The 26423-nt window shown below is 38.4% G+C and overlaps 1 protein-coding gene across 1 annotated transcript in view; it reads left to right on the top strand.

The window, feature by feature from the left end:
• Positions 1–7620: 7620 nt before the first annotated feature.
• Positions 7621–26423, top strand: part of LOC138327221 (gamma-aminobutyric acid receptor subunit alpha-6-like) — a 92553-nt gene continuing 73750 nt past the window's right edge. Inside the window, exon 1 of the mRNA XM_069273201.1 lies at positions 7621–8123. Within this exon, the coding sequence (XP_069129302.1) occupies positions 8068–8123 (56 nt within the window). The 5' untranslated portion in view covers positions 7621–8067. The remainder of the gene's footprint in view (positions 8124–26423) is intronic.

Genomic DNA, 26423 nt, shown 5'->3' on the forward strand with positions numbered 1-26423 from the left:
GCTCTTTATGTCAGAGGCAGACAATTCATTTGGATATAACTTGTCGGAAATTCACAAGATATGAGGATTACCATGGAAACGTATTAATTTTGAATATACAGCTCTACGTTATGAAATGAAGAATATGATTGGTTCTAAAACATGATATGAAGATTTAGTGGATTCTAAAGGAAACTACATTGAAATTCAGTGAAAACGGCAAAGTGATGAAAAGAAAGTTTAAAATTTCAAATTTGTTCAGTAGGCTTTGTGTGATTCTTGGATAAGGAATTATACCGAAATTATTCAATTTGGAAAACGTGGATTTATGTGTTACGTGTATGTATTCAAGAAATGAAAGAATTAACAGTGGAATTATTGGGAAATATACCGAAAGCATTCATTCAATTTTCAAAGAAAGAAAGTACACATATCTATCTAAAATTAAAACATCATTGTAGGAATGCCTGTGCTGTCGAAATACTAAAGAGTCTTGATTTTCAACACAAAGAGTAATTTTATGCGTTGTGGTTGATGTGATTGGATTTATGCCGATGTCTACGAATCAAAATATAAAACAGAAAATATGTATTATTGAAGTTTTCTTTTACATTTATACACCTTTCATTGTACATTAGTTTACCTGGAAATGTAGATTAGTTGAAACTAATCTACAGCCACAGGTAAACTAATGTACAGTGAAAGGTGTACTAATCTACAGACAGAACAAGAACTTGAACAATAGTCTAAATAAAGTACTAGGGACAACAAAAGATGACATTATAGCCATGTTTTAAAACCTGATATGGTACACGGCCAAGCAAGAGCATTTTATACATTCAAATTACATTTGTGAACATTTGAATCAAACTTCTTCAAAAATGAATTGTCATAATAGCTATGTCAGCTTATGTGTACAGAACAGTCCGTCAAACTTTCCTATAAATGCTCGCTGATAAATATTCTTACCTACCTGACTCTCTATATAAATGTATTTTCGCCTATTGACCGGTCAATAATTTGACTGTTGATCGGGCGGAACGTTTGCATGCGTTTATTGTTGACGTCATAATTAATTGTTGACATCATAAACACTGGTGCGCCGGATCGACCCAAATACTGGTATTCTTTTGTCGAAAGTATTTCTCACCAGAAGCTCAGCGATAAGTTTAAGTGTTTAATGCCTTTTCAGTCAACAGTCAAAACTCTTTCCTCGGTGTTGGGACCAACCCTATAAACTGTTTCCCTCGGCCTCCGGCGTCGGGAAGATGTTCATCGGGTTGGTCTCAACACCTCGGGAAAGATTTTTGATTGTTGGCTGAAAAGACATGAAACAACTGTATAATGCTGTATGGTAGGCTTCTAAGCTTCGTGAGAAGCTAATACTTGTTGTAAGTTTATACTTATATACTTAGTGCTTACTGTAGAGGAGCCAACAGTTCAGCTTACGCTTTCCTTTACATGTACTGTATATGTAATTCGATTAATGACAGTATTTTCAAACTGTTTTTATGTATCACTTTTTTTGTTCTTCCTTTTCTTTAAATTATATTATCCCAATGTTTTGTTTGATTAGAACATATTACTGTTTGTATTCTAATACATTTCTATTATTCATACTTATACTAGGATAATGGAGAACAATTCTACAACCAAAGTTCAACACCTAACAAATAATGTCAAGAACTAGCAAAAAAAAAATCAACTTCCTCTGACGACGCAAGAAGAAGACGACAGAAGCAATGTATTAGTTTAACAATGAGACGGTGACTGGGACTAGAGACGTGACTGATCGCTCACCTCGCTGATGTCATTATATCAATAACGCGGCACTAATTCCGTAATATGTCTGGCATTCTTATTTGGAAAAAACGAGCAGACACCTTTCAGCAATAGAACCATTTGACGAAAATTGCCAGAAAATAAACTGGTGTATTAAATCCCATATTATCCTTTCTCTCCCATTTTCTGCTCGTATTACGTGTCTTCATTGAACTTTTTATTTTGTTAATATTGTGAATTATTTCATTTTACATACTGCTTGCATACGGTCGTTTCCGATATCAGTGTAATTTTATCAGCAGCCAATATTTGGCGTTTCGTCATTTTATCACCCGCAAATACTGCTGTCACGTCATTGTATCACCCGCCAATATTGGCTTTATGCCATTTTAGTACCCGCCAAAATGACTGCTCTATCACACCAAAATTATCAGTATCTAAAATGTATGAAAATGACGGTATCTCTTCAGGTTTTCTGCAATTTTTTGCAATTTCAGTTGATAAATATTGTAATGACAGGAAATCAAGATGTCATTGGTACATCTGTACGTGTATTAGGCATTTGATCTTTGCGTTATGAACCATTATGTAAATCAATATCAACCTTGAGATGGCAGTGATGACAAGAAATGTAATAAAATCTGTCTGGTTCCAAGAGTTTACACAATAACCTTATAATCACCAGTGTAGCGACACAGCAGCGCTGGAATCCGTGAATGAATTATTGCAAAGTATGTCGCTATATGTGTTCCAATTAATTCCAAAGATAGTCTTTCTTAGGAAAATCACAAATCCTCCTTATCTGTATGGTACAGGAAATTCTATACCCAGCCGAGGATGCTGCTGTTTCTAATGGCGTCGACACACAGTAACGTAGAGAGGACATGAATGTAGGATAATTGATCATGATAGTAGTGTAACGTGGAAATAACAGAAACCAGCACCTAATTCAAAATCACAATTACATTTATAAAAATGTAAAGAGATAGTTAAAATACGTAAAGTAATTTTTGGGTGGTACAATAACAATGTATATATACATTTAAATTATTAACTACATGTAAACGAATGTGCTTGACTAACCCTTAATCCTTCCAAGTTTGCTTGATTGTTTGTTTGATTATTTAAACGTCTTATTAATATCCAGGGTCATGTAAGGACGGTCTCCCATGTATGCGGTGTGTGTGAAGTGCGAGGTGCGTGTTTTGGGAGACTGCAGTATGTTGGTTTTGTGTCTTCTTGTATAGTTCCGAAATAATAATGTTAGCAAATCCACAAAGGAATGCGAAAGTCCATATAAATGACAATGAATATATCCACACAGTATTTTGTAATGATCTACAGGAATACGAATGATATATCTACACAATATGTTGTAATATTCTACTGGAACACGAATGTACATATAAACTTACAGACAATGAATATATCTACACTGTATGTTGTAATAATTTACAGGAACGCGAATGTCCATATAAACTTACAGACAATGAATATATCCACATAGTATGTTGTAATACGAATGTCCATATAAACTAACAGACTTGGAATATATCCACACAATATGTTGTAATAATCTACAGGAACACGAATGTCCATATAAACTTACAGACAATGAATATATCCACACAGTATGTTGTGATAATCTACAGGAATACGAATGTCCATATAAACTTACAGACAATGAATATATCCACACAATATGTTGTAATAATCTACAGGAACACGAATGTCCATATAAACTTACAGACAATGAATATATCCACACAGTATGTTGTGATAATCTACAGGAATACGAATGTCTTAATATAGCATCTGTCATGGTCCAGCCAGTATACATACAGTAAGTACTTGTTTACATACCACGCAACTCAACTGTACAGTAACATACAAATGTATCACACCAGGGACAATATTTTGGTGCCTCTTTTAAGAGACGAAAAACACAATTTTCAGACGAATAAGTGCATTTGTAAATATAACTCAGTGAATATGCATTGCAATGATATACCAAGATATAATTAACTTGCCGCATGCTATATCTGAGGAGCTATTAAAATGGTAGTTTAATGGCAGGCAATCTATGGTATCATGCAGGCGCTTGATTTATAAGGAATGTGCCTTTTTAATTAATATTTTAAAGCGTTTTAATGACCACGTTTAAAGTGATAAATAAATGCGGAAAAGGATGTGTTTTTTAACGAGATAATTTTCTTATTTCATTTTAAACAAAATAACCCCACAAACCTTAAAGTGATGTTTTATATTAAATATATAATTAAACATTCAATTTTAGATGTTAAAAAAGAGATTTAACACCAGGAAAACATTACATGACTCTATAAAGTAGCTGAATTGTGTAGTCTATACATGTATTTCTAATTGAATTTCATTTTTAGAGCTACATTAACTGGGGTTTGAAGAAAAATATTACCACCGATGATTATCTCCGAGAACGAAATCGGTTTTCTTGAAAATAAAAGATATAGGCCTAATTAGTAAACCAGAGGATGTACGTTGTAGATAATAATTTATCGTTATGGGCGGGTTTACTAAATGTTAAAAAAATGACAAATGGTACATCAATCTAGATATGATGATGATATTTAATTTTGTCTAAACTAAAGGCAAAATAGTTCTAACAACGTGATTACAAAATCAGTCTTACCTGGTACAGGGGATACCGTGATCAGCAAGGCGGCTCCCCCAGGATATCCGGTTGTCACATGCATGGTGGTTCGCTTAATTAGGTGTACTACCCTATCTCCCGTACCATATCAGAAGGGTGGGTGAGTTTATAAAACAAGTGATCCCAGAGGGATCTTGGCGCCCACCAAAGAATGATCTACGTCTGAGAAAGGAAAGAGGGATATTTTCTCTGCTTTTCAAACTTTTACTACATATTACTATATATGGAATTTAAGAAAGATCTTTGAAGAAGACTGTCTGAGATATATAACAATAACAAATTTTAATTATCAAAATCCAAGATGGTGGCCTGTCGGCCATCTTGTTGACCGATCAGTCCCACAACTAAGACCCTAGGGGAACCTACATATACAATTTGAGACAGATTGCTTCAGTACTTTCTGAGAATATAGTGGTAACTTCAATTATCAAAATTCAAGATGGTGGCCTGTCGGCCATCTTGTTGACCGATCAGTCCCAAAATGTGTTATGCACAACTAAGACTCTAGGGGAACCTACATATACAATTTGAGATAGATTGCTTCAGTACTTTCTGAGAATATAGTGGTAACAAACTTCAATTGTCAAAATCCAAGATGGCGGCCTGTCGGCCATCTTGTTGACCGACCAGTCCCAAAATGCAATGTGCACTACTAGGGCCCTAGGGGAACCTACATGTGAAATTTAAGAATAATTTCTTCAGTACTTTCTGAGAAATAGCGGTAACAAACTTTAACAATCAAAATCTAAGATGGCGGCCTGTCGGCCATCTTGTTAACCGATCGGTCTCAAAATGCCATATGCACATCTAGGGCCCTAGAAGAACCTACATATGAAATTTGAGACAGATCGCTTCAGTATTTTATGAGAAAATTTTCTGATGATGGTGTGCTAAAAACGTTATACAAAGAATGTCGGTATATGATTCTCTATATGAACATCTATATTTTTGTGATATATAGGCATAAAAAATCACTAGTTTAAACAGAGTCTTAAAACCTTAAAGACAGATTGCAAAATTGTGCTTCCTTCGAACCGTTTACATGCATGGTCACATGATTTATCGCGTATGCTACCAACAGACTATTTACCGGTCATGCATGGTCACGTGACTTATCGTGTATGTTACCCACGTGCACAGACTATTTACCGGTCATGCATGGTCACGTGATTTTGTATGCTATCCACAGATTATTTTTCGGTCATGCATGGTCACGTGATTTATCGTGTATGCTATCCACAAACTATTTACCGATGACGCATTTCGTAATCGAACGCGTCTGGTTACAAGCGTTCATATGACTGCAGTTTAGTAAACAGAACCTAGAAGTGCGGAAGGTCGGGTTCGTCCCGGAATAAATGGAACGTTCCGCTAAAAGAAGCGCGCTGTACGGTGGCAGAGAACGGATATGACAAAAATGAAATTATTTCAACCAAATATTATTGCCTTCGAACGAAATAATGTTTAGTTAGAGCCTACAAAACCAAATCTTTATCACTAAACCATAGCCCTGTGAGGCACCCTCGCGGAAAGATCGGACAGCGATGTCCAAGATTCTTGTTGTCAAGAGAAGCTTTGGTTCACTTTTAAGCTATAGCACTGCTGTAGTTACGCTAATAGTAAGCCTAAAATGCAACTGTATTCGTAAATCTAAATGAATAAGTACTGTTGATAAAGAAATTGGGGATATTTATATAAGTAAACATTGATATGATCGAACAACATCGTCATATATCCTTGCTCGATAGTGTTAAGGCCCGTTCACACAGTAAAACAAGACACATACAACCAGTTTTATAAAACTTTTGATGTATAAACCTTCTATGTGCACACTATAAACCTCAAGCTGTATATACCCCCTGCTGGAGTTCCCGTAACTTAATGTTAACACAACATTCTGACCATTTCAGTCAAGATGGACAACATGGAAGTAGAAAGATGATATTGATGTACTGTACGAATGAGTTTTACTTGTGCAGGTTCACTTTATTAAAATGTGTTGATATAAAATATGACCATTTACTCTTGTAATATTCTTACAGTAATTAATAAAACTTTGTTATTCTCTCTAGTACAATTGATCTGCCATCATATATATAATTCTTATTTGATAAGTAATGATTAATTAGGTTCCTATGTCCAGAAAATGCATTTTTTGTACTCCTGGCATCCATTTTCTTAATAAATTTTCTAATATGTGTATCAGTTTTTATGATGCTGTGCCCCATCCCTATCCCTGCCAGCTGTGAGCTGGTCACTGATTGGTCAGTCTGGCCAAAGTGTGTACGTCTTGGTTTACAGGATAGAGCATGCTCTAATCTAAAATGTGGTTTATCTTCCTGGCAGAAGGATTATGCTACAGAGGAATAAGCTAGTTCACACAATGATATTTGCTTTATGCAACAAGGTTTATCATCCTTGATCTACTGTGTGAACGGGCCTTTACCATTCATCATTGTACATGTATCTATCTGTTTTGATTAGGCCGTTCATACGTCGCCACGAGTAACGCGCCAGCCGACCAACACAAACACACCGCCATCTAAAACCGATTTGACTCACTTAATATCTGTCACTTTCTACTGGAGACTCCAATCTTATCCGGAAACAGTTTTTTTTATTTCAATCACGGCAAGAATCCATGATTGCTATAATCATACATAACGCCGATTCGTAATTGTCGACAGATTTTTCCCTCAGTGCAAGGAGTGGTACGATATTGATAAAGGGCAGACGACCCCAGGGAGATGAGTTATCGTCTATAAACAAGAAGAATGACAAGCCTAAACCTGCAAAGGAATTACAAGTGCTGGTCAGGAAACGTCCGGAGTAGTTAGTTTACTTTATGGAAAGCACGGAGTCAATATAGCTGAACAGCGAACTCTCATTACACATGAGACATGAATGTGACCGTCATAAAAGCCCCTATCGCTTTTTAGATCATTGAAATGTAGCAGAAAACCATTAATACTGGGTTGATTGACCAGGCGAAATGCCACTCTCTGACGATGTGTCCTAGCCCCATGGTTTCTAGATTTGCTTAACAGGATTCTACGTAGCGTGCCATATTGATTTGATTTGATCATCTATATCATTGCCCCCCCCCCCCCCCTCCACTCGTCCCCCCTACCATCAATCAGAATATGTCGCCGTGTGATTCCACCTTAATGCATTAGTGGTTAAAGCGTCACCAATATTTCCATATCTAGAATCTAGAATCACTACACTAAAACAATCGTGTACAGACATCACAGCATCACTCGCCTGGCCGAATGTCAGTGGTGGTATAAGAAGCGAGCCTGTGAGACGTCGCCATCCAAGCTCTACCTTGCCATATAGAGGGCGCGCTCTGTCACAGTGAACGCCTCTAGGAAGACAGTTATTGGGCCATAAGTGCGTGTTCAGTATTTATTTAACATGTAAAAGACTCAATTCACCTATCTGAGAGCCACTTACCAAGCACATGACACTAACAGTAGCAGAGACTTGATTGCTATCACATTAGTTTTACTAAAGAACCTTCCAATCAATATATATTTCTCCAGTATAAGGCCTTGGATTAAACATGTCATGTGACGGTTGGTTTATGTAGACTTTGGCGGTTAGTGTCCTCTACTATGGAGCTATGGCGACTGGTCCAAACCTGGTTGTGGATTCTACTAAGTGGCCACAGGTAAGTGACTTATAGCTTGTCACTGTATTATCGTAGTGTCGTGAGATAGGCTTTAATTTGTGTAAGAATACAGTCCGTCACCCGTTCTCAATTCTATTAAGGATACCCTATTAAGAATACCCAAGTTTGGTGCGTTCTATCAAGAATACCCAAGTTTGGTGCGTTCTATCAAGAATACCCAAGTTTGGTGCGTTCTATCAAGAATACCCAATTTTGTTGCGTACTATTAAGAATACCCAAGTTTGGTGCGTTCTATCAAGAATACCCAAGTTTGGTGCGTTCTATCAAGAATGCCCAAGTTTGTTGCGTTCTATTAAGAATACCCAAGTTTGGTGCGTTCTATCAAGAATGCCCAAGTTTGTTGCGTTCTATTAAGAATACCCAAGTTTGGTGCGTTCTATTAAGAATACCCAAGTTTGTTGCGTTCTATTAAGAATACCCAAGCTTGGTGCGGTCTGTTAAGAATACCCTAACTATACATGTGTATATGACCATGCTCCGGTTTCCAGGTGTCACCTGTATGAATTTTCTATATTGCTACATGCCCTGTTGTTATGTCGAGTGGGATTAGTATCCTGCTTATTTAAATATCTATTTTCTCATTATTAATTAACGTCCTATTAACAGCTATGGTCATGTAAGGACGGCCTCCCATGTATGCGTTGTGTTGCGTGTATGTTGTGCGAGGTGCGTGTTTCGGGAGTCTGCTATATGTTCGTGTTGTGTCTTCTTGTATAGTGGAACTGTTGCCCTTTTTATAGTGCTATATCACTGAAGCATGCCGCCGAAGACACAAAGCAACACACCCCACCCGGTCACATTATACTGACAACGGGCGAACCAGTCGTCCCACTCCCTGTATGCTGAACGCTAAGCAGGAGCAGAAACTACCACTTTTACAGACTTTGGTGTGTCTTGGCCAGGGGACAGAACCCAGAGCCTTCCTCACAGGGGCGAACGCTCAACTCAAGGCCAAAAGTGAGGCGGTGCCAAGGGAGGTATTAGGAAGGATAAAGTCAGTTAGGAAGAATAGAAAAGATAAGATCCTAAATTTAGTCGCCTTTTACGATCATGCAATAGGGGCAGCAGGTACAATTCTAACGCCCTACCTGCAGGGCCAATATCCTGCTTATTTAAATATCTATTTTCTCATTTCTAATAAACGTACACACTTAAACCGATTGTTTCAACTCGTAGCTATAACATACAATGTAGATTTAAACCAATATATAAACACAATTAATATCATTGCCGTGGGTGATTGTTTTCATACAAAAGTTAATAGGAACTTTCCCAACATTGAGGATAGGACAGGGAAATCTCTACCCGGGATTCACGTTTGTTGAACCCGAGGTATGCCGAGTGAATCTGCTCCGAGGGTAGAGATTTCAGTGTCCTACTTTCTAGGTGTAATTTCAAAATTTACCTACACGATTTAAAAAAAACCCACGAAGACATAGGCCTATGCCGGTATTTATTCACTTAACTGACATACAAGAATCTAAATTATTTTGAAATAGTTAAAGTCAAATAAATACAACATATATTGTATCAAACCATTACATCAACGTATTCGCCCCTGTGAGGAAGGCTCCGGGTTCTCTCCCCTGGCCGAGACATATCAAAGTCTATATTAATGGTAGTTTCTGCTCCTGCTTAGCGCTCAGCATACAGGGAGCGGGACGACTGGTTCACCCGTTGTCAGTATAATGTGACTGGGTGGGGTATATTGCTTGGTGTCTTCGGCGGCACGCTTCGGTGATATAGCACTATAGAAGGGCAACAGTTCCACTATACAAGAAGACACAACATGAATGTACCGCAGTCTCCCAAACCACGCACCTCACACAACATACACGCACCACACCACATACATGGGAGGCCGTCCTTACATGACCATAGCTGTTAATAGGATGTTAATGAATCAAACAAACAAACAAACAAACATCAACGAAATATGTGAAGGCAGGTTGACTTCCGACTGCGATGATCATTAGGTCAAAGTTCAGTACGTGCGTGAAGCACAAGGTCAAAGGTTATGTGGATTCTCCAATTAGACTGGATATATTTACAACTTCCGGTTTGTGACGCGAATATGTTCTACACGTGCATGAATCTTACCCTCACCGAAAGTGCATATATCTCTGTCCGATGGGGTAGAAAATGGGTATACATTTATCATAGGGTAGCATTATTTCTATGCAAGAAATGTTTTATTTCAATCAATAAAAACAACAATCATGCTTTTCACAGTAAAAAGATATTGCCATCGTAATTTATAGTCGGTTGTCCGTATAAACATTTGGTGTCCTGATGTAAGATAAATCAAACTGAGCTAGTTTTTCTTTAAGAATTTCACGAATATCGATTACAAATGTACGAAGATTGCGATATCAATATTTTATGGAAGTTACTATTCTGTACAGTAATGGACACTTATAGACTTTAAATACAGCTTTTGAAGAGTCAATCTATTTTCTAGCATACTGTTTTTACAATATTGTTTCGTGACATGCAAAGTTTTTTTTACTTACAGCTTATATACGTTTTGAGGGTAATGCTCATCAAAATGCAAATCTTAATAAAATCTATAATTTTGATTGAATAATACGTTAAAGTATTGACAGTTAAGGATGTACACCTCTGTAAGTCAAAATTTTCTTGTATTAAACTTTTTTTCTCATATAGATTTTTGGAAAAAGGAGTTCATACCATAAAAGAAAATGGAAGAAAAAACATATGTCCGTGTACTCGTTTTTGAGCTTTTGTCACTCAAAGACACCAAGTTGACAAAATATTGGGTTTTATGGGAATTTTGCCGTTTTGACCATATAAGATAGAGATTAAAGCCATAATTTCCTAATGAGCTATTTGATATAAATGAATGTTTGTAGAATTAATTTTTTAGTAGTCTTCTTTAAAAATATACCAGTTTTGATCAATTAGACTAATATTTTTTCTCAGAATAACAACATATGCTACCCCTACTCCTTAATTTTGTGCTACAAAATGCACCATTTTCAGCCATTTTTGCCAAATTTAACCCTTGATAGAAAAAGTTCTGGTATTAAACTTTTGTTATTATTTTGCATATCAATAGGGAAACGGTTGTTCTTTCTAAATCAGGAAGAAAAATTGCGGGTCCGTGTGCTTACTTTTTTGCCCCATTTTATTTTTTTTTATTTTTCAGTATTTTAGAGTAAAAAATAAAAGTGACCAAATTACCATTAAATGTAAAAATAAAGTCACAAAAGTGTATCGTTTCACATACCAATGCTCAATATTTTGATTGCTACGAACCTAGTAACGATTTGCAGCAAAAATTGTCTAAATACAGCTAAAAATGCTTGCGCAGTTATGATTTAAGTAAAAACAATTTCAGTAAAAAATGGTAAAACTATGACTCTACTTGAAGCGAAAAAAGACACAATTTCAAAATAGCCGCCAAATGGGCCATTTCTTAAAATCCCCGTATAAAAAAATCTACTAAAAATAGAAATGTAATTTTTTGACAAAATTTGCATTTGGCAACTTGCTACAGATACTGATAAATTATATTTGAAAATCTCATAACTTCTTTGATCTATGTTGAAACGAGACTTCAACGGGACTGAAACCTCAGAAGAATATATCCTTAACATGTATCTACCCCATTCACTCTATAGCTACAAAGTTGGTGTTACTGAAATTGAAATAAAGCTATCCAATTTATTTTCAATATCATGATTCCATCATAGTAAAATGTCTTTCGATTGATTAAAAGACTATCCAATCAAATTTCGTGCTGCTTGTCATTTGTTCCACAGGACGGTATCCTGTGACGTCATTTGTTCCACGGGACGGTATACTGTGATGTCACTTGTTCCACGGGACGGTATACTGTGATGTCACTTGTTCCACGGGACGGTGTCCTGTGATTTCACTTGTTCCACGGGAGGTATACTGTGATGTCACTTGTTCCACGGGAGGTATACTGTGATGTCACTTGTTCCACGGGACGGTATCCTGTGACGTCACTTGTTCCACGGGACGGTATCCTGTGACGTCACTTGTTCCACGGGACGGTATCCTGTGATGTCACTTGTTCCACGGGACGGTATCCTGTGACGTCACTTGTTCCACGGGAGGTATACTGTGATGTCACTTGTTCCACGGGACGGTATCCTGTGATGTCACTTGTTCCACGGGACGGTGTCCTGTGATTTCACTTGTTCCACGGGAGGTATACTGTGATGTCACTTGTTCCACGGGACGGTATACTGTGATGTCACTTGTTCCACGGGACGGTATCCTGTGACGTCACTTGTTCCACGGGAGGTATACTGTGATGTCACTTGTTCCACGGGACGGTATACTGTGATGTCACTTGTTCCACGGGACGGTATACTGTGATGTCACTTGTTCCACGGGACGGTATACTGTGATGTCACTTGTTCCACGGGACGGTATCCTGTGACGTCACTTGTTCCACGGGAGGTATACTGTGATGTCACTTGTTCCACGGGACGGTATCCTGTGATGTCACTTGTTCCACGGGACGGTATCCTGTGACGTAACTTGTTCCACGGGAGGTAAACTGTGATGTCACTTGTTCCACGGGACGGTATACTGTGATGTTACTTGTTCCACGGGACGGTATACTGTGATGTCACTTGTTCCACGGGACGGTATCCTGTGACGTCATTTGTTCCACGGGAGGTATACTGTGATGTCACTTGTTCCACGGGACGGTATACTGTGATGTCACTTGTTCCACGGGACGGTGTCCTGTGATTTCACTTGTTCCACGGGAGGTATACTGTGATGTCACTTGTTCCACGGGACGGTATCCTGTGATGTCACTTGTTCCACGGGACGGTATCCTGTGACGTCACTTGTTCCACGGGACGGTATACTGTGATGTCACTTGTTCCACGGGAGGTATACTGTGATGTCACTTGTTCCACGGGACGGTATCCTGTGACGTCACTTGTTCCACGGGAGGTATACTGTGATGTCACTTGTTCCACGGGACGGTATACTGTGATGTCACTTGTTCCACGGGACGGTGTCCTGTGATTTCACTTGTTCCACGGGAGGTATACTGTGATGTCACTTGTTTCACGGGACGGTATACTGTGATGTCACTTGTTCCACGGGACGGTATCCTGTGACGTCACTTGTTCCACGGGAGGTATACTGTGATGTCACTTGTTCCACGGGACGGTATCCTGTGACGTCACTTGTTCCACGGGATGGTTTCCTGTGATGTCACTTGTTCCACGGGACGGTATACTGTGATGTTACTTATTCCACCTGATGGTATCTGACCTCCACCTCTGGGATGCGGTTTGAATCCCATGTCGGGCAGTTGCCAGATACTGACCGCTGATCGGTGGTTTTTCGCCGGGTTCTCTGGCTTTCCTCCACGAACAAACCTGGCACATCCTTACATTACCCTGACTGTTAATAGGACGTCAAACTAATAAACTCAAACCCAAACTATTGAAAAACTTGGAGGTTTTATTTTTAGGTTGAATTCGACATCTGATAAGAGTTGACCCTGGGAAACTGCGTTTCCACGCGTCCTCTGTTGAGTTTGTCCTTGGAAACATTTTCCATTGATACCTTCCGGTATCACTGCTTAGCAGAATGAAACCAGTTGATTATAACCAAGAGCATTTTCTGTGAAAAAAACTACCAGTAGCTGTATTTATAGGAGACAGCATCTGATGGAAATTAACAAAGTCATAACCTAAACAAGCTTTCAAAATCAACGTTACTCGTGAAAATCACTAATGATTTTGATAAGTTGGTCACAATCATCATAATTGTTGACGAATAAGATTCTCTACCTTACACGTTTGAAAGTAGGTGTTGAGTGTTCCAACACCTCCGATTCACCGAAAATCTGTGAAACCATTTACCACATTACATGTTTATAGTTATTGGTATCCTTAAAAATTCAGCCAACTCTGTGAAATAATCATGTTCTTCAGTTAGAATTCCTTGTAAGTTTATAGGAAATTAAATGCAATTTTCCATTCGAAGATCCCATTTACAATAATACATTTATCAAAACTTGTCACATGTAAGTTTTGAAAAAAAGTCGCTTACAATTTAAAGTAATGACACAGGGAACACCTAGATTAGCCGTGTGTTCCATTTGTTGTGATCTCCTAGATTAGCAGCGTGTTCCCTTTGGTCTGATTGTGTCTGATCTCCTAGATACGCCGTGTGTTACCTTTGTTGTGATCTCCTAGAATAGCAGCGTGTTCCCTTTGGTCTGATCTACTAGATTAGCCGCGTGTTCCCTTTGGTCTGATCTACTAGATTAGCCGTGTGTTTCCTTGTCTGATCTACTAATTCAGCCGTGTGTTCCCTTTGGTCTGTCTCCTAGATCAGCAGTGTGTTCCTTTGTTGTGATCTCCTAGAATAGCAGTGTGTTCCCTTTGTTGTGATCTACTAGAATAGCAGTGTGTTCCTTTGTTCTGATATCCTAGATTAGCCGTGTGTTCCCTTTGGTCTGGTCTCTAGATCTGATCTCCTAGATTAGCCGTGTGTTCCTTTTGTTCTGATACCTTGATTTGCCGTGTGTTCCCTTTGGTCGAAGATCCCATTTACAATAATACATTTATCAAAACTTGTCACATGTAAGTTTTGAAAAAAGTCGCTTACTACCGTGTGTCAATTTTTGTGATCTCTGATTAGCAGCGTGTTCCTTGGTCTGATCTCTAGATACGCCGTGTGTTACCTTTGTGTGATCTCCTAGAATAGCAGCGTGTTCCCTTTGGTCTGATCTACTAGATTAGCCGTGTGTTCCCTTTGGTCTGATCTCCTAGATACGCCGTGTGTTACCTTTGTTGTGATCTCCTAGAATAGCAGCGTGTTCCCTTTGGTCTGATCTACTAGATTAGCCGTGTGTTCCCTTTGGTCTGATCTACTAGATAAGCCGTGTGTTCCCTTTGGTCTGGTCTCCTAGATCAGCAGTGTGTTCCCTTTGGTCTGATCTCCTAGATACGCCGTGTGTTACCTTTGTTGTGATCTCCTAGAATAGCAGCGTGTTCCCTTTGGTCTGATCTCCTAGATTAGCAGTGTGTTCCCTTTGGTCTGATCTCCTAGATCAGCAGTGTGTTCCCTTTGTTCTGATCTCCTAGATTAGCCGTGTGTTCCTTTTGTTCTGATACCCTTGATTTGCCGTGTGTTCCCTTTGGTCTGATCTACTAGATACGCCGTGTGTTCCCTTTGTTGTGATCTCCCAGATTAACCGTGTGTTCCTTTTATTCTGATTTCCTTGATTAACCGTGTGTTCCTTTTATTCTGAACTTCTTGATTAGCCATGTGTTTCCTTTGTTTTGAACTTCTTGATTAGCCGTGTGTTCCCTTGTTCTCATCTCTTCGATTAGCCGTGAATTCCTTTTGTTTTGAACATCTTGATTAGCCGTGTGTTCCCTTTGTTCTGAGTTAATAATGATGTGTGGTAGGCTACACTTTTTCCAGTTCTCTGACAAAAACCTACGGTCCAGCACGGCTTAAATTGATGACGTCTTCTAATGTACAACGGAACAATTGACGCATTTTAAATACAAGATGTATGGCACATCCAATCCGGCGGTAATTTAAACGATAAGATGTCTCTAAGAGTAGTTTAATAGCAATCTCTCCGCCAGCTTGGTACTCAACAAAGGCGACCCTCAACGCGCCAACAAGTGTACACTCCGATAATACTTGGTGGATAGCCAGTCGTGAGCTCTCTCACCAACAGGTCCCTTTGTCTCCACAGATGTAAATCAAATCAAGATCCCATGGGGTTAACGCGATAGAGGTAATCCTGTGAATGATAGACTATTTCTAACGGAATATTCCCTTTATGCGCTGACTGCTACAATAGACACCTTCAATGTCTAAAGGAGAAATTGACCGAAGATATAGGTCAAAGTTATTTCCTTTGGAAATGATTTGAGTTTTATTCTATCTACGACACATTCAATAGATGGAGTCGTGCAGTTTCAGATAGAACATGTCGAAATCAAAGCGTATTCCTCTCACTTGGTGTTGTAAAGGACATTTACATAATACTCGACCGCGTTCCCTGACGTGTAGCTAGTTGGAATAATTAACTTCACCAGACAAGACTACCACGGATAATAGACTGGTAATCTTCAACTTTGACCCCTGTGGACACCAATCGTCACACCTCTTAGCCGATTCATATGATCAGGTTAATACCGGTAACTCATTTACGTGTGATGACTACAGAGAGTCTATCTGACATACAGTGGTATCGATCGCTCATCACCCATGTGCCATATCGGCGCCGGCAAATCTACATATTCCTGATCGTTTATCTTAAAAACAGTTATGACATTTTTCTGCACATTCAAATGTTGACGAAGCACACTAAAGGATAAAAAGATACCGCTTTTCTTTGCCTCCTCCAAATTGTACGTGACGTAAATAGTCTAACCTGGTGGTGCTTTGTCAGATATCTCTAATATAGTTTTAAATTTAGTTTTCATATGACAATAATTAATGGTCGGTGTTTTTTATTTTGTTTTATGTTTTCAAGTATTTCTCAAGCTGACCAACAAAACTTTCGGAATTTAGAATTACCTGCGAATTTCATAAGATACCACAGCGGTTGACTGTCGCTACCAATGTGTGTAATGATGTATATATTCTACAGTTGTGTGACCGCACAACGTACCTAAAACTGTATGCACACATCATCCGCACAATACATCGTGCGCACACCGTCCGCACATCTTACAAAAATGTAATAAACGGAGTTAAATATCAGGAACAAAGCAATTCCGGTTTTCTGTCAAACAATGTGACAGACTAAACAACAAAGTTGGCAGGAAAGTATCCATCGCTAAAACGTGGACACAAAGAGGATTCAAATACTTAGGATCAAGGACTTAGGACCAAATAATTAGGACCAAATACTTCAGACTTAGGAAAGGACTTAGGACCAAATGCTTCAGACTAAGGACTCAGGACCAAATACTTACGACCAAGGACTTACGACCAAATACTAAGGACCAAGGACTTAGGACCAAATACTCACGACCAAATACTTTCGACAAAATACTTACGACCAAGGACTCACGACCAAATACTTTCGACCAAATACTTACGACCAAGGACTTACGATCAAATACTTAGGACCAAGGACTTACGACCAAATACTTTCGACCACGGCATTGCGCCTGCAGGTTAAGATTGAGTCAAACAAATCTACTGTTTAATATTTGTTAACACACATTTTACCATTTCCATCAGTATACACATTGCATTGAAAATATATCTAGCAAAGAAAGGCACAATTACGCAATAGGAGCTATCTCCCAATGATTGAATTCTTTAAACATAACTAACTCTATACATGCTATTGGCGCCCCAAGGATCTATCTCATTAGGACTTTATGTCTTCTCCATTCACCATCTCATTCCATGGCACCCCGGTATGTTAATCTGAAAACCTAATAAGCTGTATAAAATGCGGATTCGTTCCTAAACAATCAAATTATCTGGGTCTTGTTGTTAATGACAACGTGTTTTAACACGCAAAATTGAATTTGAGATGATCATGTATTTTTGTCTAATTAAAACGCTTACGGAGATCAAACAGAGACCTAAGATACATACAGGGTGCTGTATTAGTGTGAAATGTCGGACTCGTCCATTTTATGAGATAAAATACATAGTATGAAATTTATCGGCGAAAAAATGAACGTATTTAGGAGGGAATCCGTATATGTTCGAGATTTCTTTAAAAAAAATTGAATCATCATCTTTCTTATGTATCAGGGGTTTGACAAGGGGAACACCTGTTTCAACATTTACTTGCTACAAAAGCCCTCAATCTCTATATTTGTTTCTAAAAAATATCATTGTACGGAATACACAGGCAATATTTCTTCACGCGAATTTCACATAAACCGGGGCAAAAAAGTCAATTTCACTCGAAAATGTTCACATGAATTTCACGTGAAAAAGGCCTTCACATGAATTTCACGTGAAAAGGCCTTCACTTGAATTTCACATGGATTTTTTCTCACGTGAAATTCACGTGAAGAAATATTGCCTGTGTAGAGATTATATATACTGATATGATGTTGCTCGTCTTTAAGAGTCGTACATTGTATGCTATTTAAGTTTTATTTAATACCTTAATAATAGTAAATGTATTAGAAATTCGTTTGAAACTGATAGAGAAGAATATGTTCCCAGAAACAGACATACAATGCTGTACACGTATGACCAAAAATATCGGTGATATATATAAATATCTTTTGTTTTCATTTGTGATTTTTTTTTCGCCTCTGAAAAAATATATTAGTAAACGTATATCTCTAGATACTATTTCCAATATCCATCTGACCACCTTTTGCCCATAATACAAAATATAGTATATGTCCAGAAAAAAAACCAGGTAGATCTCACACACGTTAAGTTACCTTTATAATACAGACAACCGTTATAACAACATACTTGCTGGTATATGTTTTTAAAATGTAGGCGTTCCGGGATACAGCCCACACACATTACGTCAGTAATGGCGGAGAGCGGACGGTGTTATTTCCGGATAATTGCCACTCATTCTAAGACTCTGATATCGGGGACGGGATTATGGCAGTCTTGCTAATTACACATCCCGGTCCAAACAGGCAATATCTGTGATTTATGCCAACACTTACGATTATGGCTTCTACTTTACGTCCTCGGCAAATGTTTAATTAGTCTTCTTTCGTTATTTGCGTAACGTTTATTGCATAAATTGAACGGTTCATTCCGCTACGGTACGTACATTTTATAATATACGTGGTGATAGTGAACATTTTGAGAGAAGGACGGTCCTTATCGTCAAGGGAAGGTTTCAATTTCTAAATTTCAGCATCAGTACTCTTTTGCAATTTGCAACGCTCATTACATTTTTTTAAAGCGAGAAACGCCGAAAATTGTAGATTACTAATCAACGTAGTCAAGATAATAGACAATTTGAAGCTCGGAGGGACGAGAATTGTACATTATTTTGACTAATCTACAGTTGATGTGTTTCTCTTACTTAAAACACGGCACTCTGACAGGAAAGGCCTACTCACTTTTGACACTAAAAATAAACAGATATAACAAAATTTTAATTTGTCTAACGTGGTCATAAATTACATGGAATTGTCATGAAATTCCATACCAATGTTCTTACCAGATCAGATCTTTATGAAGTCGAAGTCAAACTCTAAAAATAATTATCAGATCCAGAGGGAGTTAATTTGTGATATTTCAAGTTAACCACTGTTAATGTTAGAAGCAGTTCACTTGGATATAACTCGGACGGGAATTCACGAGAATTGGCGTATCGCCATGGAAACGTGTGTAGCATCACGAAATTGGTCCTTTTAAAAACCAGGATATCAAGATTTAGTGAATTCTAAAGGAAACTACAATGACGCAGTGATCAATAGCAAGCTTTCATGAGATGTGGAACTATCTCCTTCATTTTTAAAGTTCATTATAGGCTTTGTGTTATTCTTGGAATATAAGTATTTATATCAAAATTATTCAATACCTAATGGAATTATGTGTAAATTCTAAAACGTACATGTGTAACATTTCAACCACAGTGTCCTTTGTTCAGGAAATGGAGCAATTAATTATGTGTAATTGTGAAATTCTTGGGATATGGAATTTATCGAAAACATTCAATTTTAAAAAGAAAGAAACGTGTCTAATATCCTTGAAAGAATGCTTGTGTTGTCGGAATACTAAAAAGTTGGGATTTTCATCACAAGGAGTAATTCTTAGCGTTGTAGTTGATCTAATTGAGTGTACAGTTTTGGTATTAACAGCCAGGGTCATGTAAGAACGTGCCAGGTTTGTTGATGGAGGAAAGCCGGAGTACCCGGAGAAAAACCACCGAACAGTTGTCAGTACCTGGCAATTGCCCAACATGGGATTCGAACCCGCATCCGAGAGATGGAGGGCTTGTGGTAATATGTCGGGACATCTTAACCACTCGACCTCCGCAACCCCTTGAATCTACAATATATGCTGATGTCTATGCCGAAGGCGAGGGCACTGTCCCATCCCTCGACAATACTATGAGGCAATAGTGCCCTCTCAACCAGGCCATAATGGGTTTAGTACATCACCCTCACGTGGGACCCATTCTAATGTCATCGTGTCAGAAGCAAGTCAAGCGACACTTCGCAACGCTATCTCCATTTCCACACCACAATATTACATTAAAAGTACAACATATGAATTATCGCAGTAATCTTGTTTCTATAAAACGGATTTGAGCTTCATGAAGATTGCAGATCAATGAGTGAACTGTCTTCTGTAGAAAAGCAACACTTTTTTATTTTCACCCCCGCACACAACAGCCTGTCCGCCATCTTGACGTCTTCGTCGAAGCGCAACGTTATAATGACGTCATGTTATGGTGACGTCACAATACATTCACGTTCAATTTCGCGCCACTTCGATAGTGCCCGCTTGCCCGGGCACTAGGCCTATTGCAAATAGTACCCGAGCTATGGTCATGTAAGCTTAAGGACGGCCTTCCATGTATGCGGTGTATTGCGTGTATGTTGTGCGAGGTGCGTGTTTTTGGAGACTGTGGTATATTCATGTTGTGTCTTCTTGTATAGTGGAACTGTTGTCCTTTTTAAGGTCATCTGACCCGAAGGGTCAGGATGACCTATAGTCGTCATGTTTCGTCCGTCGTCGTCCGCCGTCCGCCGTACGCCGTGCGCCGTGCGACATCCGCCGTGCGCCGTGCGTTAACTTTTCATATTTTGAACTTATTCTCAAGTTCTACCAGTTTATTGTAAAACTACATGAAATTATCCTGACATGGTCCCGACCAAGTGTTGTTATTGTTCGGGTCGATCCGAAATCCAAAATGGTCGCCATTGCCTCCATCTTGAAAAGACATTTTGAATTTCTTCTCAAGTTCTGCCGGTGCAATCTAGCTGATACCTGCATGAAATGATCATGATATGGTCCCGACAAAGTGTTGTTATTTTTCAGGGTCAATCCAAAATCCAAGATGGCCGCCACAGCTGCTATCTTGAAAACACATTTTGAACTTCTTCTCAAGTTCTGCCGGTGCGATTTAGCTGAAAAGTTGCATGAAATGATCCTGACATGGTCCCGACAAAGTGTTGTTATTTTTCGAGCCGATCGGAAATCCAAGATGGCCCTCACAGCCGCCATCTTAAAAACACATTTTGAATTTCTTCTCAAGTTCTACCGTTAGGATTTAGCTGAAACTTGCATGAAATGATCCTGACATGATCCCGACAAAGTGTTGTTATTTTTCGGGTCGATCTAAAATCTAAGATTGCCCTCACAGCCGCCATCTTGAAAACACATTTTAAACTTCTTCTCAAGTTCGGCCGGTGCGATTTAGCTGAAACTTGCATAAAATGATCCTGACATGATTCCGACAAAGTGTTGTTATTTTTCGAGCCGATCGGAAATCCAAGATGGCCCTAACAGCCGCCATCTTGAAAATACATTTTGAACTTCTTCTCAAGTTCTACTGGTGCGAAAAACGCACCTCGCACAACTTACACGCAACACACTGCATACATGGGAGGCCGTCCTTACATGACCATAGTTGATAATTGGACATTAATTCATACAAACAAACTCCATCTCTGGTTGATCCCAAATAGAAAATGGCAACCATGACATTATATCTAATTAATTTCCTATATATCAAGGCCCTTGGGCCTCTTATTTGAAATAAAATTTGTTAAAATGATCCTGACATAGTCCTGACATAGTGACACCATATATAATTAATTTTACTATTGCCAAGGTAGTCAAATGACCGTTAAGGCCCTTTGGGCCTCTTGTTATAGTGCTATATCACTGAAGCATGCCGCCGAAGACACCAAGCAACACCCACACCCGATCACATTATACTGACAACGAGTGAACCAGTCGTCCCACTCCTTGCATGCTGCGCGCTAAACAGGAGCAGAAACTACCACTGTGATAGACTTTGGTGTGTCTCGGCCAGGGGACAGAACCCTAGCCTTCCTCACAGGGGCCAACGCTCAACTCAAGGCCAACAGTAAGGCGGTGCCAAGGGAGGCATTAGGAAAGAAAAAGTCAGTTAGGAAGAAGATAAAAGATAATATCCTTAATTTAGTCGCCTTTTGCGATCATGCAATAGGGGCAGCAGGTACAATTCTAATGCCATACCTGCAGGGCCATACTAGGCATTAGAGAGTAAAACTAGGCACTGTCATCCTCTAATGCAGCCAGGTAGTATTGATCTTATCATACCAAAAGTCTAGAAACAAAACTAGTCTTCAATCAATTGAAACATTTTACTTAAAAATATTTTACCAATTTTATCGAAAGTCGAAACTCATCGTCGGCAAATAACATATCAGCTTCCATACTGCAGGGCTTTTAATCATTGCAATGTAAAAAAAGGAATACTCAGTTACAGTATGCATTTAATAAAAATATTCTTCTTGTCTTATCTCATGCATTTGTTAAAATCTTAACGTTTTTTGTAATTTAAGCATTGATGTCACTATTCTTTTTTATTTCATAGGAGTTTGTTTGCAAACTGTGTGAATCCGCGCAATCCTTGGTACTATTTTGTAATATTATGCTTCATACACGTAATATTGTTCCTGATTAGTCAGTCTACTCTGATTGGCTGAAGCTACATATCAACCTGCTTTGAGTTGAACCCGTTTGCATACCCCTATAAAATGAAATAATAAGGGCACAGCCCTTCGTGCCCGAAGAGCACGAAGAGCATGAAGTCCGAAGCACTTCTAAGGTAACGCATACATGGAAATATAAGAAAAAACACAATCTACAAAATTCAATCCTACACACTGACAGCTTCAGTTTTATTCACTGTAAAAAATCTCATCAGTGTGAATGCGATGCTTTGAAGTCAGCTCAATATATAATCAAGCGGTTGAAACGCTTTTATGATCCGACGAACGTAATCTTCGTCCGGTAGAAGCTCAGTGCAATGACTCTTTATTTGTAAGCGTTCAAGTGATAGACCATCTTTCAATATAATCAGCCTACCTAAACAGAATATCTGTTACGGAAATAAAAATAAAGATTTATGAATAAAATTAAACAGAAAATTTGGCTCCGTTATTTCCATAAATTGAACTTTTTAACATTGCATAATTAATGGTTACTGAAACATTTGGTTGCGCCCTTTAAGGCCTTGCCTTCAGTCATATTAGTGATATTAATTCTTAAAACAATAAGGTGCACAACTCGCCATATTTCCCACCCGGTGGCTCTGTGGTACATTGCTCTGTTCTATGATAGCCAGAAAAACTGTTACAATTCAAAATAATAACACATTTTTCTTTATCTGAAAATCGATCTCTGATGCATGTATGTGAAAAACACTTTTATGTGCAGGGATTTTCCAGTAACAGTCCCACATCAAAAATCTAAGTTTAGAATTATTCCGAAAACTGATAGAGGATATTGAAACATAGGATATGAGACGAAACTACATGAACTTATCGTTGTGTGTGTAGAGTAAGACTAAAAGGTACAGAAATATCTAATGAAATTACCGAAAGAGCATTTCAACCACCCAACATCTTTCGGCTTTTTGGGCCTAGATATGATCATACCAGTCGCCCTGTTACGTGACGTCTATCACGAATTCTCGCGAGACATCTCGGGGATGCTACACGATCAGTGAAAAGTGCAACTGTCATACCGAGGAGTTCCGACATTATGGCATCTGTCATACCGAGGGGTCCCGATAATATAGCGAAACCTTCCAATTTGCGAACTGTCATGGCGGATGATAGTTATTTTAATTTCACTTTTCAATTATCAGCAACAAAACGCAATATCGGAAAAGCAACTATGAGCGATGTGTATCACGGAAACAAGATAAAATTTGTACTTTTTTATAATCTCTCTTTCTCAATATTGTGTTGCTGCTTCTACTGAGAGACAATATTTCAACTACGACAGCGCACATGACGAAGTAATTCCCCATATCAGAAAATCAGCTTCAGGTTTAATCAAATCATAGCATTACAAAGACGGATTTTAAAATTCAATTCGACATATGATGAATGAGGCTGAACAAGAAACTAATTTTCCAAAGAGCAATGGGAATAACGATACGATTCCAGACATCACGTTCCAAATAAAAACAAATTGGGAGAATTCTGCGGCTGGTTTTAATAACCTTGGATTTCGATAAGTGATGTTTGATTATTTAGCATGGTGATGTACTTAAAAGACACCGAACTAGTAAATGAAGAATTGGTTCAGTTGTCTCAATTAAAATCCCCAGAAAAGGGACACAATGACACTTCTGTCTCTATCGTCCCCAGGGAAGGGACACAGAATAATAACTCTGAATATATCGTCCCTAGGGAAGGGATAGAATGTTAACTCTGACCGTTTCGTCCCCAGGAAAGGGACACATATTGGCAAATAGTCCTTCATCCCTGTATGCTACAGGCCCAAAATTGACTATATAGAAGTTGATAAAAAGTTAGCCTTTTTGACCCGTAAGACAAAAGTGGTAGCCCTTCATTCAAGCATTCTACAGGTTTTCAACATGTGGCCTCTAAAAGGGCTCTTTATTACTCACAAAATAATTTTAGCCTATTTGACCCCTGTGACCTTGAATGACGATTAAGGTCATTTATTTGAACAAAGTTATTGAACCTTCACTCCAGCATTCTACATGCCAAATATGAGGTATCTATGCCTCTTAGTTACTAACAAAAAGTCGTTTAAAGATTTTCATCCTATTTGAGACCTATGACCTTATATGGCAGTCAGGGTCTTTCAATTAAACAAACTTGGTAGCCATTTATCCCAGCATGCTACAGGCCAAATATCAGTACCCTAAGCCTTTCGGTTATTGAGAAGACGTCGTATGAATGAAAAGTTTACACACGGCGAATGTAAAAATGTAATGATGTCAAAAACAGCAAAATACCATAAATATAACGCTTGATTACTCTCGAGGTGATCAGCTCATCTAACGGCGACATAAACCAAGCTTTCAAATGAGGCAATGAACAGAATAGTAGAGTGTACTTTTATAGAATTTCAATTTGTTTTCATTATATCTCAATTTCCAAGTGTCATGCGGTACCGTTCTCTGGATATCCATTATGCAGGCAATATAAATCTAAAACTTTAAAATAATGGTGAGGGTTGCACTATCTAGTTATGCGCCATACTTTAGTCGCCATATTTTACTTAATGTTCTTTGATAATGTACTTTTACTGTTCAAACATAACAACGGGTATAAGATTCCTCAATTTACACCAATATGAATGTACAATATGATAAACTTAGATACAAGCAGAGAATGAGAAAAGGATAGGAATTGGGAGGGCCATCCGTAAATAATCTCACATTTACAGTATATATTACCCAATTCCGTTACCATCGCCGTGGGCACAGGGACCTGGCACGATTTTTTTTAACTAACAGTATACATATATATATTATATAGTATCAAGGGTATGAACTCGGCATCCGAGAAAAACGGACCTATTTTTTTAAAACCGTGATTATTTTTATAAATGGGTTCTATATACCATTGACGCATATCTTACCTTAAGGAGAAATAATTTATCTTTCCATCGAGTGCTTGATAAACAAAAATGGCCAAGTATTGACGAAGTTAAGGCTTGATGTATCGGGAAATTTAGGAAAAATATGCCAGGTAGACATTTCCCTGTCCGGTCGAATTGTCGTCTCGCCTCTAATGGGTACCTAAAAATCCAAGCCAAAATCACAAAATCTACGCTTGTGGTGGTAAACAGTACCCATAACTGTGTTCATCCACAATATCCTTTGGAGGTGTCATGACTCGTACTTTGTAGAAACTTCATTTAAACATCATGTAGCTCACTTACTTTAACCATCACCGCCATTTTCATTTTTCTCTCGGAATGCTTCTCGATTTTACATATCGTGACTACATTATGCAAATTATGTAGTGTTGTGCTTGTCTGTAAAATCGAGAAGCGTTCCGAAAAACAAATGAACAGTACCTTTTTTAGTACCTTACACCTATTTTGTTTCTAATCTTATATGTTCATGTATAACTCTTCGTTTACGGAGGAATAAAGATATGAACAAACACAGTAGCTGGTGGCTAAGTCTATAAGCTTTTCATGTAGTAAATGGTTTACCAATAAACCGAGACATGTGGTGAATGTAAGGCATGGTTTGGCGATTTCCAGGAGTATACTGACAATGGCATGCATGTTGTTATTACTTCTATGTCAGATTGAGCTCGTACCTTTTTTCCCGAA

This window comes from Argopecten irradians, chromosome 7 (genome assembly GCF_041381155.1).
Source record: "Argopecten irradians isolate NY chromosome 7, Ai_NY, whole genome shotgun sequence".
NCBI classification, from domain to species: domain Eukaryota; kingdom Metazoa; phylum Mollusca; class Bivalvia; order Pectinida; family Pectinidae; genus Argopecten; species Argopecten irradians.